Source organism: Aotus nancymaae, unplaced genomic scaffold (genome assembly GCF_030222135.1).
Source record: "Aotus nancymaae isolate 86718 unplaced genomic scaffold, 86718_ANA_hifiasm-v0.15.2.pri h1tg000009l, whole genome shotgun sequence".
NCBI lineage: Eukaryota > Metazoa > Chordata > Mammalia > Primates > Aotidae > Aotus > Aotus nancymaae.
This window is the reverse complement of record NW_026988420.1, coordinates 11,063,283-11,076,306: the sequence shown is the minus strand read 5'-3', so window position 1 is coordinate 11,076,306 and position 13,024 is coordinate 11,063,283. Positions and strand designations below refer to the sequence as shown.

The 13,024-nt window shown below is 41.3% G+C and overlaps 1 protein-coding gene across 1 annotated transcript; it reads right to left on the bottom strand.

Moving 5' to 3' along the window:
• Window positions 1–6,165: 6,165 nt before the first annotated feature.
• LOC105725898 (peptidyl-prolyl cis-trans isomerase FKBP1A-like) lies at window positions 6,166–6,405 on the bottom strand. The gene has a single exon (XM_064373474.1). It carries the CDS (start codon window positions 6,403–6,405, stop codon window positions 6,166–6,168), a length of 240 nt encoding a protein of 79 aa, XP_064229544.1.
• Between the last annotated feature and the right edge of the window lie 6,619 nt (window positions 6,406–13,024).

Genomic DNA, 13,024 nt, shown 5'->3' with positions numbered 1-13,024 from the left:
AATGTCTTCATGAACTTCTCAGCAAGTCTGGATGTTCAGCAGGGACACTGCTGGGGTTCAAGGCTCAGGCTTATTGTTTAGGAATTTGGGATTGACAGCCACTGTATCGCCATTCTGTGTGGCACCTCTAAGGATTGCTTTCACAGCAGTTTTATGTCTCCTGATCCCAGGACCTCAGATCTCCAGGAAATAGATTCCGGCTCTGAACCTGAGACCCAGGTGCTAGGATAATTCTTGGATTCAGCATCTGGTGAAGTTTCATTTGGCCTTTGACCTCAGCAGCTGGAGCCTAATATTCTTTACGCAGGAAATAAATCAGTGCACTCTAGCTTTGATGCAACGATCAGGGCAGAACAACATTACCGTCTGAGGCCAGTGCTATCTGCCATTAATCAGAATAAATCTGAATACCCAAGACAGACCTCTGTAGGGCCTACACTGTCAAATTAATGAATAGGAAAAATAAAAATCACATTTTCAGACCTAGTGTATGTAGTTTGAAAACACAGTCATGCCATTCATACCATGTAATTCTCCATTAATATTCTAAAGAAGTATCTTCGAAATAAAATGTGCTCACCCCAAAGGGGCCACAGACAATCTACTGGGGTGCAAGTACATCGTATCAGAATTTCTGTGTATTCCTTATTTCATCTTTTTAAGTTTACAGTTTTGTTCCTGTTTTTTGAATATACGTAATATTTTAGGAGAATCGTACATGTACATTTCTTATAAATTGATAAATTAATGTAAATGGAGGTGCTAAAACCTTTTCATTGATAGTTGTATGCAATTTTATTTAGTTATTTATTTATTTTTGAGATGGAGTCTCACTGTGTCACCAGACTGGAGCGCAGTGGCACAATCTCTGCTCACTGCAAACTCCGACTCCCTGGTTCAAGCGATTCTCCTGCCTCAGCCCGGAGTAGCCGGGATTACAGGCACGCACCACCACATCCAACTAATTTTTGTATTTTTAGTAGTGACTGGGTTTCACTGTGTTGGCTTGGATGATCTCAATCTCCTGACCTCATGATCCACCTGCCTCAGCCTCCCAAAGTGCTGGGATTACAGGCGTGAGCCAACACACCCAGCCTGTATGCAATTTGAATAAATGTCCAGGAGACCGCTGCTCAAAGGATGTTTTGGCTGCCAGAGGGAGGGGCAGAAATGAACTTAAATGATTTGCCTTTGAGACCTAGCCCAAAACAAAAAAAACTAGTTTAGCACACCTGCTTGCAAAGAAAGATCTATTTTTTGGTGTGAATTGAACTTAAAGCCCAAATTTTTAGAGTTCAATTGTCTTCCCAGAATGGGGGAGGGTAAGCCCTAAATGGCCAGCCCTGCTTGGGTTTCTAAACTCCTTACCCCTATTCTCTACTAATTGAGCAATTAGACCTCTAGCTATAGGTTCAACTCTGCCCTAGCTCGAAAGTTCTATTCTCACTCTTGGCCAATTAGTCACTCTTTTTTTTTTTTTTTTTTTTTTGAGATGGAGTCTCATTCTGTTGCCCAGGCTGGAGTGCAATGGCGTGATCTTGGCTCACTGTAACCTCTGCCTCCCAGGTTTAAGCAATTCTCCTGTATCAGCCTGCCAAGTAGCTGGGATCAAAGGCGCGTGCCACCATGCCCAGCTAATTTTTGTATTTTTAGTAGAGACAGGGTTTCACCATGTTGGTCAGGCTGGTCTCGAACTCCTGACCTCATGATCTGCCCGCCTCAGCCTGTCAAAGTGCTGGGACTACAGCTGTGAGCCACCGCGCCCAGCCAGTATTCACTATTATTGTTAGTCCCACTTTAGGTCAGATCCTCCATTCTGAGAACTGAGCTAGTATATTGATCCTGAGACATATTCCCAATCAACACCTTGGTTCTAATAATTGAATCCTATTTTGTTCCCTCTGTCTACCTACTACTCAGTCTTACAAGGATGAAGACCACCAAGTCCTCATCACTCTCTAGATATATGATTAGGGTCTGAGTACTTGCTGACAAGTTTTCAGTGTGTTGGGTTCTTGGAATGTTTACATGTAGATAACAAAATGAAGCTATGCATGATCATTTAAACTATCCTTGTACCTAATTATTAACATCATTAGCAACCAGAAGGAATGTTCATGATCAGCATATGTCTTCTTTAATGAACAAAGCTCATTGTTCTAAGAAAACAAAGCTGTGGCACAACACCAGTTCCCTTTAAATGTAAAATAAAATCAATGAAACTTTTGTGTGTATCCAATCACTAGCCCACGGATAGCGCTGAGCCGCTAAGATCATATTTGAAAACTGGGCACTGCTTAGAATGGGGAGAAATTCAGCTGTGGTCAAATAGACCCCCTGAACTTTGGCCACCTATAGATTTGATGGTGTCCCACGTCCAGTTCCTCCTGGGTGGATCCTCAAAAACTGTCTCTATAAATTAATTCACTCCAATTTCCATTACCAATGTTTTTCTCTCCTTCTTAACTGTTTTCACTTTTCTTATACTCTCCAGATTTAGAAAAATTATCTTTAAGAAATACACTTGAGGCCAGGTGCGTGGTGGTGCACGCCTGTAATCCCAGCTACTCTGGAGGCTGAGGTAGGAGAATCGCTTGAAACAGAGAGTCGGAGGTTGCAGTGAGCCAAGATCACACTATTGCACTCCAGCCTGGTGACAGAGCAAGACTCTGTCTCACAAAAAAGAAAGAAAGAGAGAGAGAGAGAAAGAAAGAAAGAAAGAAAGAAAGAAAGAAAGAAAGAAAGAAAGAAAGAAAGAAAGAAAGAAAGAAAGAAAAAGAAAGAGAAAGAAAGAGAAAGAAAGAAAGAAGAGACATACACTTGAATTACCAAAAAGCATTCTGATGAGAATTTAGATTTGTTTTACTTGTATGTTCTGGCTCTTGTTTAACTCCTTCATGGCCTGAGCAAATGACTCTTCACTGGGTTCAACCAAGATATCTGTGCTGGTCATGCTCACAGGCATGTCCCAGCTCTCCATTGCTTTTACCTGTTTGGAAAAGCTTTAAGTTGTTAGCCAATCGAGTTTTAGTTTAGATTGTGAGGTCTGGCTCCAGCCAATGGAGATCAGACATAGCATTAAGGATGACCCCAAATGCATAAGAAATAAATTTGTGTGTTTTCCTTTGTTCTTTGTATTTTCATGGCAAGATGGCTAGTGAGAGTACCCTTTCTGCAGTCCAGGAAGTAAAAAATTGCATTGCTGAAAGATTCTTTATCTTTGTGCTGATTTTTCTTTGCAGCACCAAGCATCTATTTCCAACATCTGTTTCCAACACTGAGTAAGAGAATTGGATTTTGAAAATTCTAGTTCAGGTGGAGTCCTTTTGATGGAGCCATTCCACCTCACATAGTCACTTCTTTGAGAGAGGCTGCCTTGATCGCCGATTACCTAACTACCGGGCAGCTCCTGGAGGCATTGTCCAGGAGTTACTACACCCTGCAGAGTTACTTCATCTGTTAGTTTCTTCATGTCTTAAGTTGTTATAATTATCTACCTCCCAGGATGATTGCTGGAGTAAAGAGTAAGTGTTACAAGACTACAAAACAGTCTTACTTCCCAGGCGTCATAGCAGCTAATGCAACATGTGTCAAGCTCTTGAAATTATTCATAGAATATTTCATGTGAATCTCCATACTGTTTTTATCTGACTATATAGGATAAAATTTCTTCTTGATGTCTCCCTGTGTTAGGCAGTTCACTGCTGTAAAGAAAGACATAATTTCTGAAGCTGGGTAGTTTACAAGGAAAAAAGGTCTAATTGGCTCACAGTTCTACAGTCTGTACAGGAAGCATGGTGCCAGCAGCCACTTCTTGTGAGGGCCTTGGGGAACTTTCAGTCACAGTGGCAGGTGAAGGGGAGCCAGTGTGTTCAATGGCAAGATGGAGCAAGAGAGGGAGATGGGGAAGGTGCCACACACTTTTAAACAACTAGATCTCATGAGAAACCATTCACTATTGTGAGGACAGCACCCAGGAAATGGTGCTGAGCCAGTCATGAGAAATCCACCCCCACAACCTGAACACTTCCCACCAGGCCCCACCTCTAACGTGTTGATTACATTTCAACATGAGATTTGGACAGGACAAATGGCCAAACCACATCACCAACTTAAATTACTCTCCTAGTCTATCACCACTGTGCTGGCTAGCAGTGCTCACTGGCACTGAGACCACACTTTTCAATGCATAGAAACTGACTGTGGCTTTCTCCAAAGTTTGCCCTATGATAAACAACACTCATTTAAATGGTAAAATGTTTTCTGTTTTACTGTAGGCACTTCACCTTCTGGAGCATAAACTTTATTAGTTGCGTTTGATGAACAGTAAAACGAATAGGAAGGTTAATGGAAAGATTGAAATTCGAGAAAAGAAACTAAAATAAAAGAGAAGAGTAAAACTATTAGGGTGGTGTAAAAGTATTTGCAGTTTTTGCCAACTTAAGGGGGCCACAACGTTGACTTACCTGGAGTTGAATTACCTAGAGGTTTGTCTTCTGTCTGGATAAGCTTTGGAAAGTTGTATGACCCCTCCAAGCTTCATTTCCTTATCTGTAAGATGGATATATGAGTTAGGGAAAGTTAATCTGCTATTGCTAAGAGACCTAAAAATACTTAGAGTATACTCATATTTTTACAAGAAATTAAAATACTGGCCAAGAGCAGTGGCTCATGCCTGTAATCCCAGCACTTTGGGAAGCCAAGGCTGGTGGATTCACTTCAGCTCGGGAGTTCGAGACCAGCCTGGGCAATATGGCAAAATTTCATCTCCACAAAAAAATACAAAAATTAGCCAGGCATGGTGGCACATGCCTGCAGTCCCAGTTACTTGGGAGACTGAGGTGGCAGGATCACTTGAGCCTGGGAGGTTGAGGCTGCAGTGAGCCATAATTGCATCACTGCACTCCAGCCTGGGTAATAGAGTGAGATCTTATCTCAAACAAAAAAAGAAAGAAAAGAAATAAAAATACTTAAACTTTTATATAAACATATATAAAAGAAATAAATATAAATATAAAAGAATACAAAAGAAATATAAATATAAAAGAAATAAAAATACTTAAATTTTTTTTTCAATAATAAAACTTGAAACTCATATATGGTCCTGAGGGGAGGGGGCAGCAAAGATTTCTCTCACCAAATCACTACACAGGACAGCAAAGGATTGAGAAGGGGCTGAAGGAGGAAAAACCAGGAAACCTTGAGATCAGCAGAGGGAGCCAAGCATCAAAAAACAGGCGATGCTGAAGCTGTGGTGGCCAACATCATTTTCTTAGAGAACATTCAAGGATTTGTCATGATGGCTGGGCTTTCAGGGTGTTAAGTCTACAAACAGCACCTGCAATTTAAACTGTCCATTAAAGTTCTCAAGATTTAGGAAGTGGTGGAGCTTGGAAAGTTATGAGATTACAAAATTCCTGAAAGTCCATTAGAAAAAACACAGGATGGAAAAAAAATAATAAGCCAGGCCACAAAGAAGGCTTCAGAGGTCCCTGCTGACCCAGGGACAGATACCTGTGGTGTCCAACATTGCAGTGAAAATGACCTGCTTTCAAAGGCCGAGGGTTAAGGGGAGGGCAGGTGGGACTGGTGAAGGCAAAGGCTCTCCCCATCCCCACCTCAGTTTTAGGTAAGGCTTTTAATTTAACCCAAGGACATCTCTCCACTTGGAGAATAATTCAGCCCTCAATAGTGCCTCAAATCCGCTATGGCTTTGTAACACAGCACCAAAAATGTTTAATATATAACAGATAAAATTTCATTCAATAAGACAAAATAAAATATTCCTGCAACCCCTTCCAACACCAATTCCTATTCTAAATTTAACCTATCACTTGTGCTGTTAATACTTGACCATGTACTTAATTAGAAACCTAGATCCAAAAGATTGAAACTGAATCTTCACCCCAAAATGAAAACAAAATAAAATGAATAACTTGAGGTTTATGGCATATAGTTTAGGTAAACACACATAGGAGGAGAAGGGGGAAGAGGAGACGGAGGTGTTGGAGGCAAAGCTGAGTGACAGAACACATTCAGTCAGGGCAGATGTCTATACAGAGCAGAGTGGAACATCAGGAAGAGCGCCATACTGATTAATGTGCATGCATCTGGAGGCACCAGATCCCTCCAAGAACAGGGAGCTAGGGGAGGAGGCCATTCCTGTCATTCCAGTTTTAGAAGCTCCACATTGAAGATTAGAGTGGCATATGGTGGGATGATGGCTGGGTGCCCAGTGGCACCATAGGCATAATCTGGAGATATAGTTAGTTTCGCTCTCTGACCCACACTCATCTGGGCAACCCTTTTTGCCAAGCCTCGGACCACCTCCTGCTTGCCTAGCATAAATTTAAAGGGCTTCTTTCTGTCCCGGGAGGAATCAAATTGCCTTCCATCTTTAAGCATCCTGGTGTAGTGCACCACGCAGGTCTGGCCGCACTTGGGGAAGATGCACCTGTCTCAGAGGAAGATGGTTTCCACCTGCACTCCCTTGGCGGCGGCAGACGCTAGGCCTGCGGGCAGGTGGTGCCACGGGCGGCGTGGACCTAAATAAGTATTTTTTAAGTAACTCTATGATAAGTAACACTGGAATTAGAAAGAGAACATTTAAATGACATACTGTTTTCTATTTTACTATTGGCACGTCACCTTTCAGAACATAAACTTTATTAGTTGCCTTTGATGAACAGTAAAACAAGAAAGTTAATGGAAAGATTTGAAATTCTGAGAAAAGAAACTAAAAGAGAAGAGTAAAACTATTCAGTTGGTGCCACCATGCCCAGATAATTTTTGTGTTTTTTGTAGAGATAAGATTTTACCATATTGCCCAGGCTGGTCTCAAACACCTGAGCTCAAGTGATCCACCGGCCTCAGCCTCCCAAAGTGCTGGGATTACAGACATGAGCCTTTATTTCTATCACACATAATAATTCCTAGGTGCGTATTCAGGTTGGCTAGGCAGCTTTGTGCTGCACAATAATTTAAGGTTCCAGTATCACATTAAATCTCACATGGCCCCATGAAGGTGTCTGCTATTTTGTAACATGAAGTGGCAAAGAATTCCTCCAATACAGTCTTGAAAACATAAACCATAGGGCAAAATTCAACATTTATGATTACAGAAAAACGAAAAATGTTTGTGACTGTGCCATCGGAAGCCCAGGGGACAGGGAGTGGCCTTGGGTAGATGCTCTCAGGCCCAGCTGACCTCACAGTCTCAGCACCAGCCGTCCCCTCCTAGACACACACATGTGCATGAAGAAGCCATCCTGAAGTGGCTCCGCCAGCTCCAGCAGCTTGGTGGATGCCACGGGGATCATTACTAACCACCCAGCTAAGCCCTTCCTTAATTCCTGATGCACAAAATTTAAGAAAAACAAAGTATTTAAGTCCTAAGATTCAGAACAGGGATTAAGAAAAAGCCTGAGCTGAAAACGTAGATCCGAGGCTCACAGCCATGCAAGTAATGATCAAAAAGCCCTGGAATATTTTTGTAGCAAAGATTGTGTCATTTGCAATAAAGACAGTTTTACTTTTATAAAAAGAAAAAAAAGACAGAAGAAAAAGAAAAGCCCTGGAGACAGAGACTAGCACCCACGGATGGAGAGTAGAAACTAATAGGGACCAGGACGCCAATACTTGTCGGGTGTCTGAGGAGGAGGCATCTGCCGAGGAGACTGGGAAGAAAACACAGAGAGTCAGGAGAAGACAGATAATAACAATGGCTTATTGACTTATTTTCACTAGTTTAACTCTCAGCGGATTACCTGAAGCTCTAAATTCACTCAAATCAATATATTTATTTAAATGATATAGAACGTACGTGAGGCATTTGTTGAAAACTTGGGGCAGTTACCTGGCTAGGTGCCTGTAATCCCAGAACTTTGGGAGGTTGAGGTAGGCCGATCACTTGAGGTTGGGAGTTTGACACCAGCCTGGTCAACATGGTAAAACCCCATCTCTATTAAAAATACAAAAATTAGCCAGACATGATGGCACATGCCTGTAGTCCCAGCTACTCAGGAGGCTGAGGCAGGAGAATCACTTGAACTCAGGAGGTGGAGGTTGCAGTGAGTCAAGATCGTGCCACTGCACTCCAGCCTGGGTGACAGAGAGCGACTCCGACTCAAAAAAAGAACAACAAAAAAAGAACTTGGAGTGTCAGAGGCAGACCAGACCTAATACACCAGGTGTTTGCAATGTGACTTGAGCAATTACGTCAAGTGACTCTCAGGTGTTCTTTCTTTTTTTTCTTCAAGGTATACAGTAAAATACAACAATATTCACCCTTTTTAAAGTATGTAGTCCTGCATGTGTTGTCAAAGTCATATCACTGTGACTACCACTAAAACCCAGCGTCCGCTTAGAGTTGACCCCTCCCCACCACAGTTACCTGTTTTCTGTCCCTATAGTTTTGCCTTTCCCAGAAAATCATATCAATGGAAAAACACAGAATGTACTTTTTTGGTCTAGATTCTTTCCCTGATGCAACGCTCTGAGATCCACATTGTTGCGTGTGTTACTAACTCATTCTTTTTCACTGCTGACTGTTCCATTGAATGAATACTTCTTGCCATAAGAAGCCAGGTCATAGGAATAGATGATGAGTAGATGCTCTGATATCCATTCATGGATATTTATTCTATACTGTAGCTTGTTTATTCATTGAGAGGAATTTGTGTCATTTTTCTGTTTTGGGCAATTACAAATAAAATTACTATAAAAATTTGCATACAGGTTTTTATGTCAACATGAATTTTCACTTTATTGGTCAATAGTTAGGAGTGAGAGTGCTAGGTCATATGTAAGTGTATATTTAACTTTATAAGAAATTGCCAAATTGTCTAAAGTGGTTGTACCATTTTGTATTCCCACCAGCAACTTGTGAGAAAGCTAGCAACTCTTTGCCTGCACTTGGTATTGACAGGTTATTGATTTTGTTTTAGCCATCCTAGTAGGTGTGTCTCTCACTGTGGTGACTACCTTTTCAGGTACTTATTTACCATTCATCACAAATTGTTCATGTATTTTCTCTATTTTAAAAATTTGTTTGTTTTCTACTATTGAGTTATATAGTTTGAATATGTGTCTTAGGTATGCAATTTGCAAATATTTTCTCTTGGTTTGATTTGCCTTTTAATTCTCTTAATATCTCTTTCAAAAAACAGAGGTTCTTAATTTTGATAAAGTACAATGTGTCTTTTTTCTATAGAAAGTGTCTTCTGTGTAATTTCTAAAATATCCATTTGTAACCCAAGTCACACAGATTTTTCTCCTACGTTTACTTTTAGAAGTTTTAGTATTTTAGGTGTTACATTTAGATCTCTGATACACTTTGAGTTAATTTCTGGAGCAATTTCTGGAGCAAGTTACATTTTTTTGCATATAGATATGTATATGTTCCAGCACATTTGTTGAAAAGACTCTCCTTTCTCCAGTGAATTGCCTTTCCATCTTTGTCAAAAAATCAATTGACCATATACGTATGGTCTATTCTTGGACTTTGCTCCATTGTTCTCTATGTATATTCTTTCTGTCTTGACTATTGTGGTTTTATAGTAAATATTAAAGCAGGTAGTAAGAATTCCCCTCATAATTTTCTTTACTGTATGTTTTGATCACAATGCAGCTAAGGAATGGTAGAATAACAATTATATGACTCAAATTAGAGAAAATCAATAGAAAGATAATTAATCTTTCATTCTAAACTCTGACATGGATAGAATATGTTTCTTCTAAGTTGGAAAATGATGAATACATATCTGTAGCAAATATGAGTCTTTTTTATAATACATAATATGTCCAAAACAATTTTGAAATAAAATCACAGCTATTTGCTTTAAAATGCAATTTTCACTCTCTATTCAATTGCTTCTCTAGAATTCCCACAACTCACCATTATAATTTCTTTAAGACATAGCAGGATTTAAACAAAGTGTTATTTTTATGCTCTTGCTGACATAATCCACTGTGATTTCAAACAACATAAACAGAAAATCAAGATAAATAAACAAATAATGAAATTAATTCCTCCAACTTTTGCTTTTCCATGACAGTATTGCTTCATGATTATTCCTAGGCGGAAAAGACATAATGTAAAAGCCTGAAGTCAATCTCAGGCATTTTAATAACTTACACACATTCTGGTTTTAAATGAAATCTGCAGCAAAGGGATGAAGGCAGCTGGAACTCTCAGCAGCTGTACTTTTTTTTTTTTTTTCTGAGATGGAGTCTTACTCTTGTTGCCCAGGCTGGAGTGCAATGACATGATCTCAGCTCACTGCAACCACCACCTCCAGGGTTCAAGTGATTCTCCTGCCTTAGCCTCCAGAATAGCTGGGATTACAGGTGCCGCCATGTTGGTCAGGCTGGTCTCGAACTCCTGAACTTGGGTGAGCCACCCACCTCGGTCTCCCAAAATGCTGGGATTAGAGGAGTGAGCCACCGCACCTGGACTCAGCAGCTGTACTCTTATCATCCTCCTTCCCATCAGCTGTCCTGACTTTAACCAGCAGCCAGTTTGGAAGTAATAAATAGTTCAAGCCCATGGAACATCAAGCCAGTGACTCTCACTTTGCTTTCTGTGACAAAGCAATAATAACAGCATATACCATAGAGAGTAGTTAAAAAGACTAAATGAAATTATATATTTAAGATACCTAGCACCATGATCAATAGCTATAAAAACTCAGTAAGCTATAGTACTATTATTAGCTATTTTGTGAGAGGCAGCTTACAGTTCCCTCTATTGACCCCAGACATGACGGCTGACTCTAGAAAGCCTGACAGTGGGGATGAGCAAAGACCTGTGGACCTTGGAGGAAGAAGCGCCCATAAAGGAGCCAGAGACGGAAACGTGAGAGAGGGAAAATCCTTGAATAGGCTCAGGAGGAAAGAGATGACAGGCGGATAAGAAATGAATAGGTAAAGAAAAGATAGGAAGTCTTTCCAGGTGTCTGGTTAATCCCTAATTGGTCTCCTTGCACCCCTGCCAAGGACCAGAGTGCCTCTTTGGACGGCTCCAAAATAAACCACTCACACCAGAAGAGGTAGTGGAAAAAGTAGTATTTCCTGAGTGTTTCTCAAGGCAGGTGGAGAAAAGGGAGGAATCACACTCCTCTAAGCACACAAGGTCATCAGTTCTTCTTAGATGACGATTTTCTCAATGACCAGCTCTCTCAGGCTCCCCTTCATGGCATGGTTTTCCACAAGGCCCTCCACTTCTCCTCAACAGCTCCCCGAAATTCAGTGGTTTAACCTGCTATTTAAGGACAAGACTCAATAGTTTCTTTCCATCCACATTCCCAAACTGAGCTTCTTACCAAGGTAAGGTAGTTCTTCCAACCACATACCGACTTCTCTGAGAAGGGTCCCAGAAACACATTTTGCTCCATTTTATTCCAAAAGGGAAACAGAAAAAGGAGAGAAACTGGAAGGCCTGCATGCTTAAAGAAATGACAGTTCAAAATAGGTTAAACTCGAATATACTTAGTGGCAAAAGCAAAGGGAGAGAGAAAAGAAAGAGAACCAGCTACATGGGACCTCAGGGACCCTCTTTCTTCTGGAGAGAGGTGCTCACCCAAGCTCAGCTTCCTACTGGACAATGGTTTCCTCCACACCTGCCGTTGCCATGTCTCTGTGTGTGTGTGTGTAGGGGGTCCATGGGTCTTGGGCCCCAGCTGCTCTAAAGCCCCACCACAGAGAGTCTGGTGTGCTGAGACAAGTTTGTACACAGTTGGCCATGCAGTCTAAGTGTTCCTGATCAGGCCACTTCCTCACATTCGCCCTATAAGAACACAGACACGAAGGGGAAAAGTCCCTCCCCTGAAAAGGAACCGTGGCCTTGCACACCCCTTCAGGTGTGGTCCTCATCCAGAGACAGCAGAGAGACTGGTGGGCCACAGTCACCTCACCTCATTGCACCGAGTAAAGGCTTTTCCTTAACTTGTATCATGAGACATTGTAGAATTTGTCCCGACCTTCCTAGTGTGACTCATGGCAGCCAGGAAGGGACTCTAGTAACATGAGGGACATTATCTCAAAAAGTCTGACAGAACTATATTTAGCTAACATAAATCTGTGCAGGCAATTATTTAATAAATTACCTGCTGATTCTATGATATTTGAAATATGATATTTTGAAACAAGAAAATGGTAATAGAACGGAAAATATGAGAATTATCACTAGTTCAATTCACTTGAAGGACTATTTATTGAGAGGTTAATTTGTGTTGTATCATCATTGGATTTTAATCTTTTATTTTGTATTATTATTTTAGAGATTGGGTCTTGTTATCTTGCCCAGCTGGTCTGCAACTCCTGGCTTCAAGCAATCTTCCCATCTCAGTCTCCCAAAGTGCTGGGAGTACAGGCTTGAGCCACCATGCCTGGACACTTTTATTTTGATTCTAGAAATGGCTGGGTCTTTGTGTTCTTTTGCTTCAAGGCCAAAGCAAAGGTTTCTTGGAGGCCCAGCACATTGGCTCACACCTGTAATCCCAGTACTTTGGGAGGCCAAGGCAGGTGGATCACCTGAGGTCAGGAGTTCAAGACCAGGCTGGGCCAACATGGTGAAACCCCATCTCTACTAAAAATACAAAAATTAGCCAGACGTGATGACCCATGCCTGTAGTCCCAGCTACTCAGGAGGCTGAGGCACAAGAACCCCTTGAACCTGGGAGATGGAGGTTGCAGTGAGCTGAGATCATGCTACCACACTCCAGCCTGGGCAAGAGAGTGAGACTCGGTCTCAAAAACAAAAAATCCTGGAGATAATTCCATCGCCGTTATCACCTTTCTGGTATTTGCTCTGCAAAGCCTAAAGGGGATTATACTATATTTTCCTGGAAAGGGAAGAGTGAGTGCCTTGGAAGTGTAAGGTTGTAGAAACTGCTAATGGAGTACAGAGAAGGTTTTTGCCAAGTCTGTAACATGGACTGGAGGGAAAGTATTGGTGAGCTGAGCCCCATCCCTCCAGGAAGTGACTGAGCTTTAGAAGGAAATATCTGGTTAGAACACCAAGGGT

Excerpts from the sequence above, each read along its gene's own strand:
- LOC105725898 (XM_064373474.1), bottom strand. The coding sequence starts at position 6,405 with ATGCTTAAAGATGGAAGGCAATTTGATTCCTCCCGGGACAGAAAGAAG.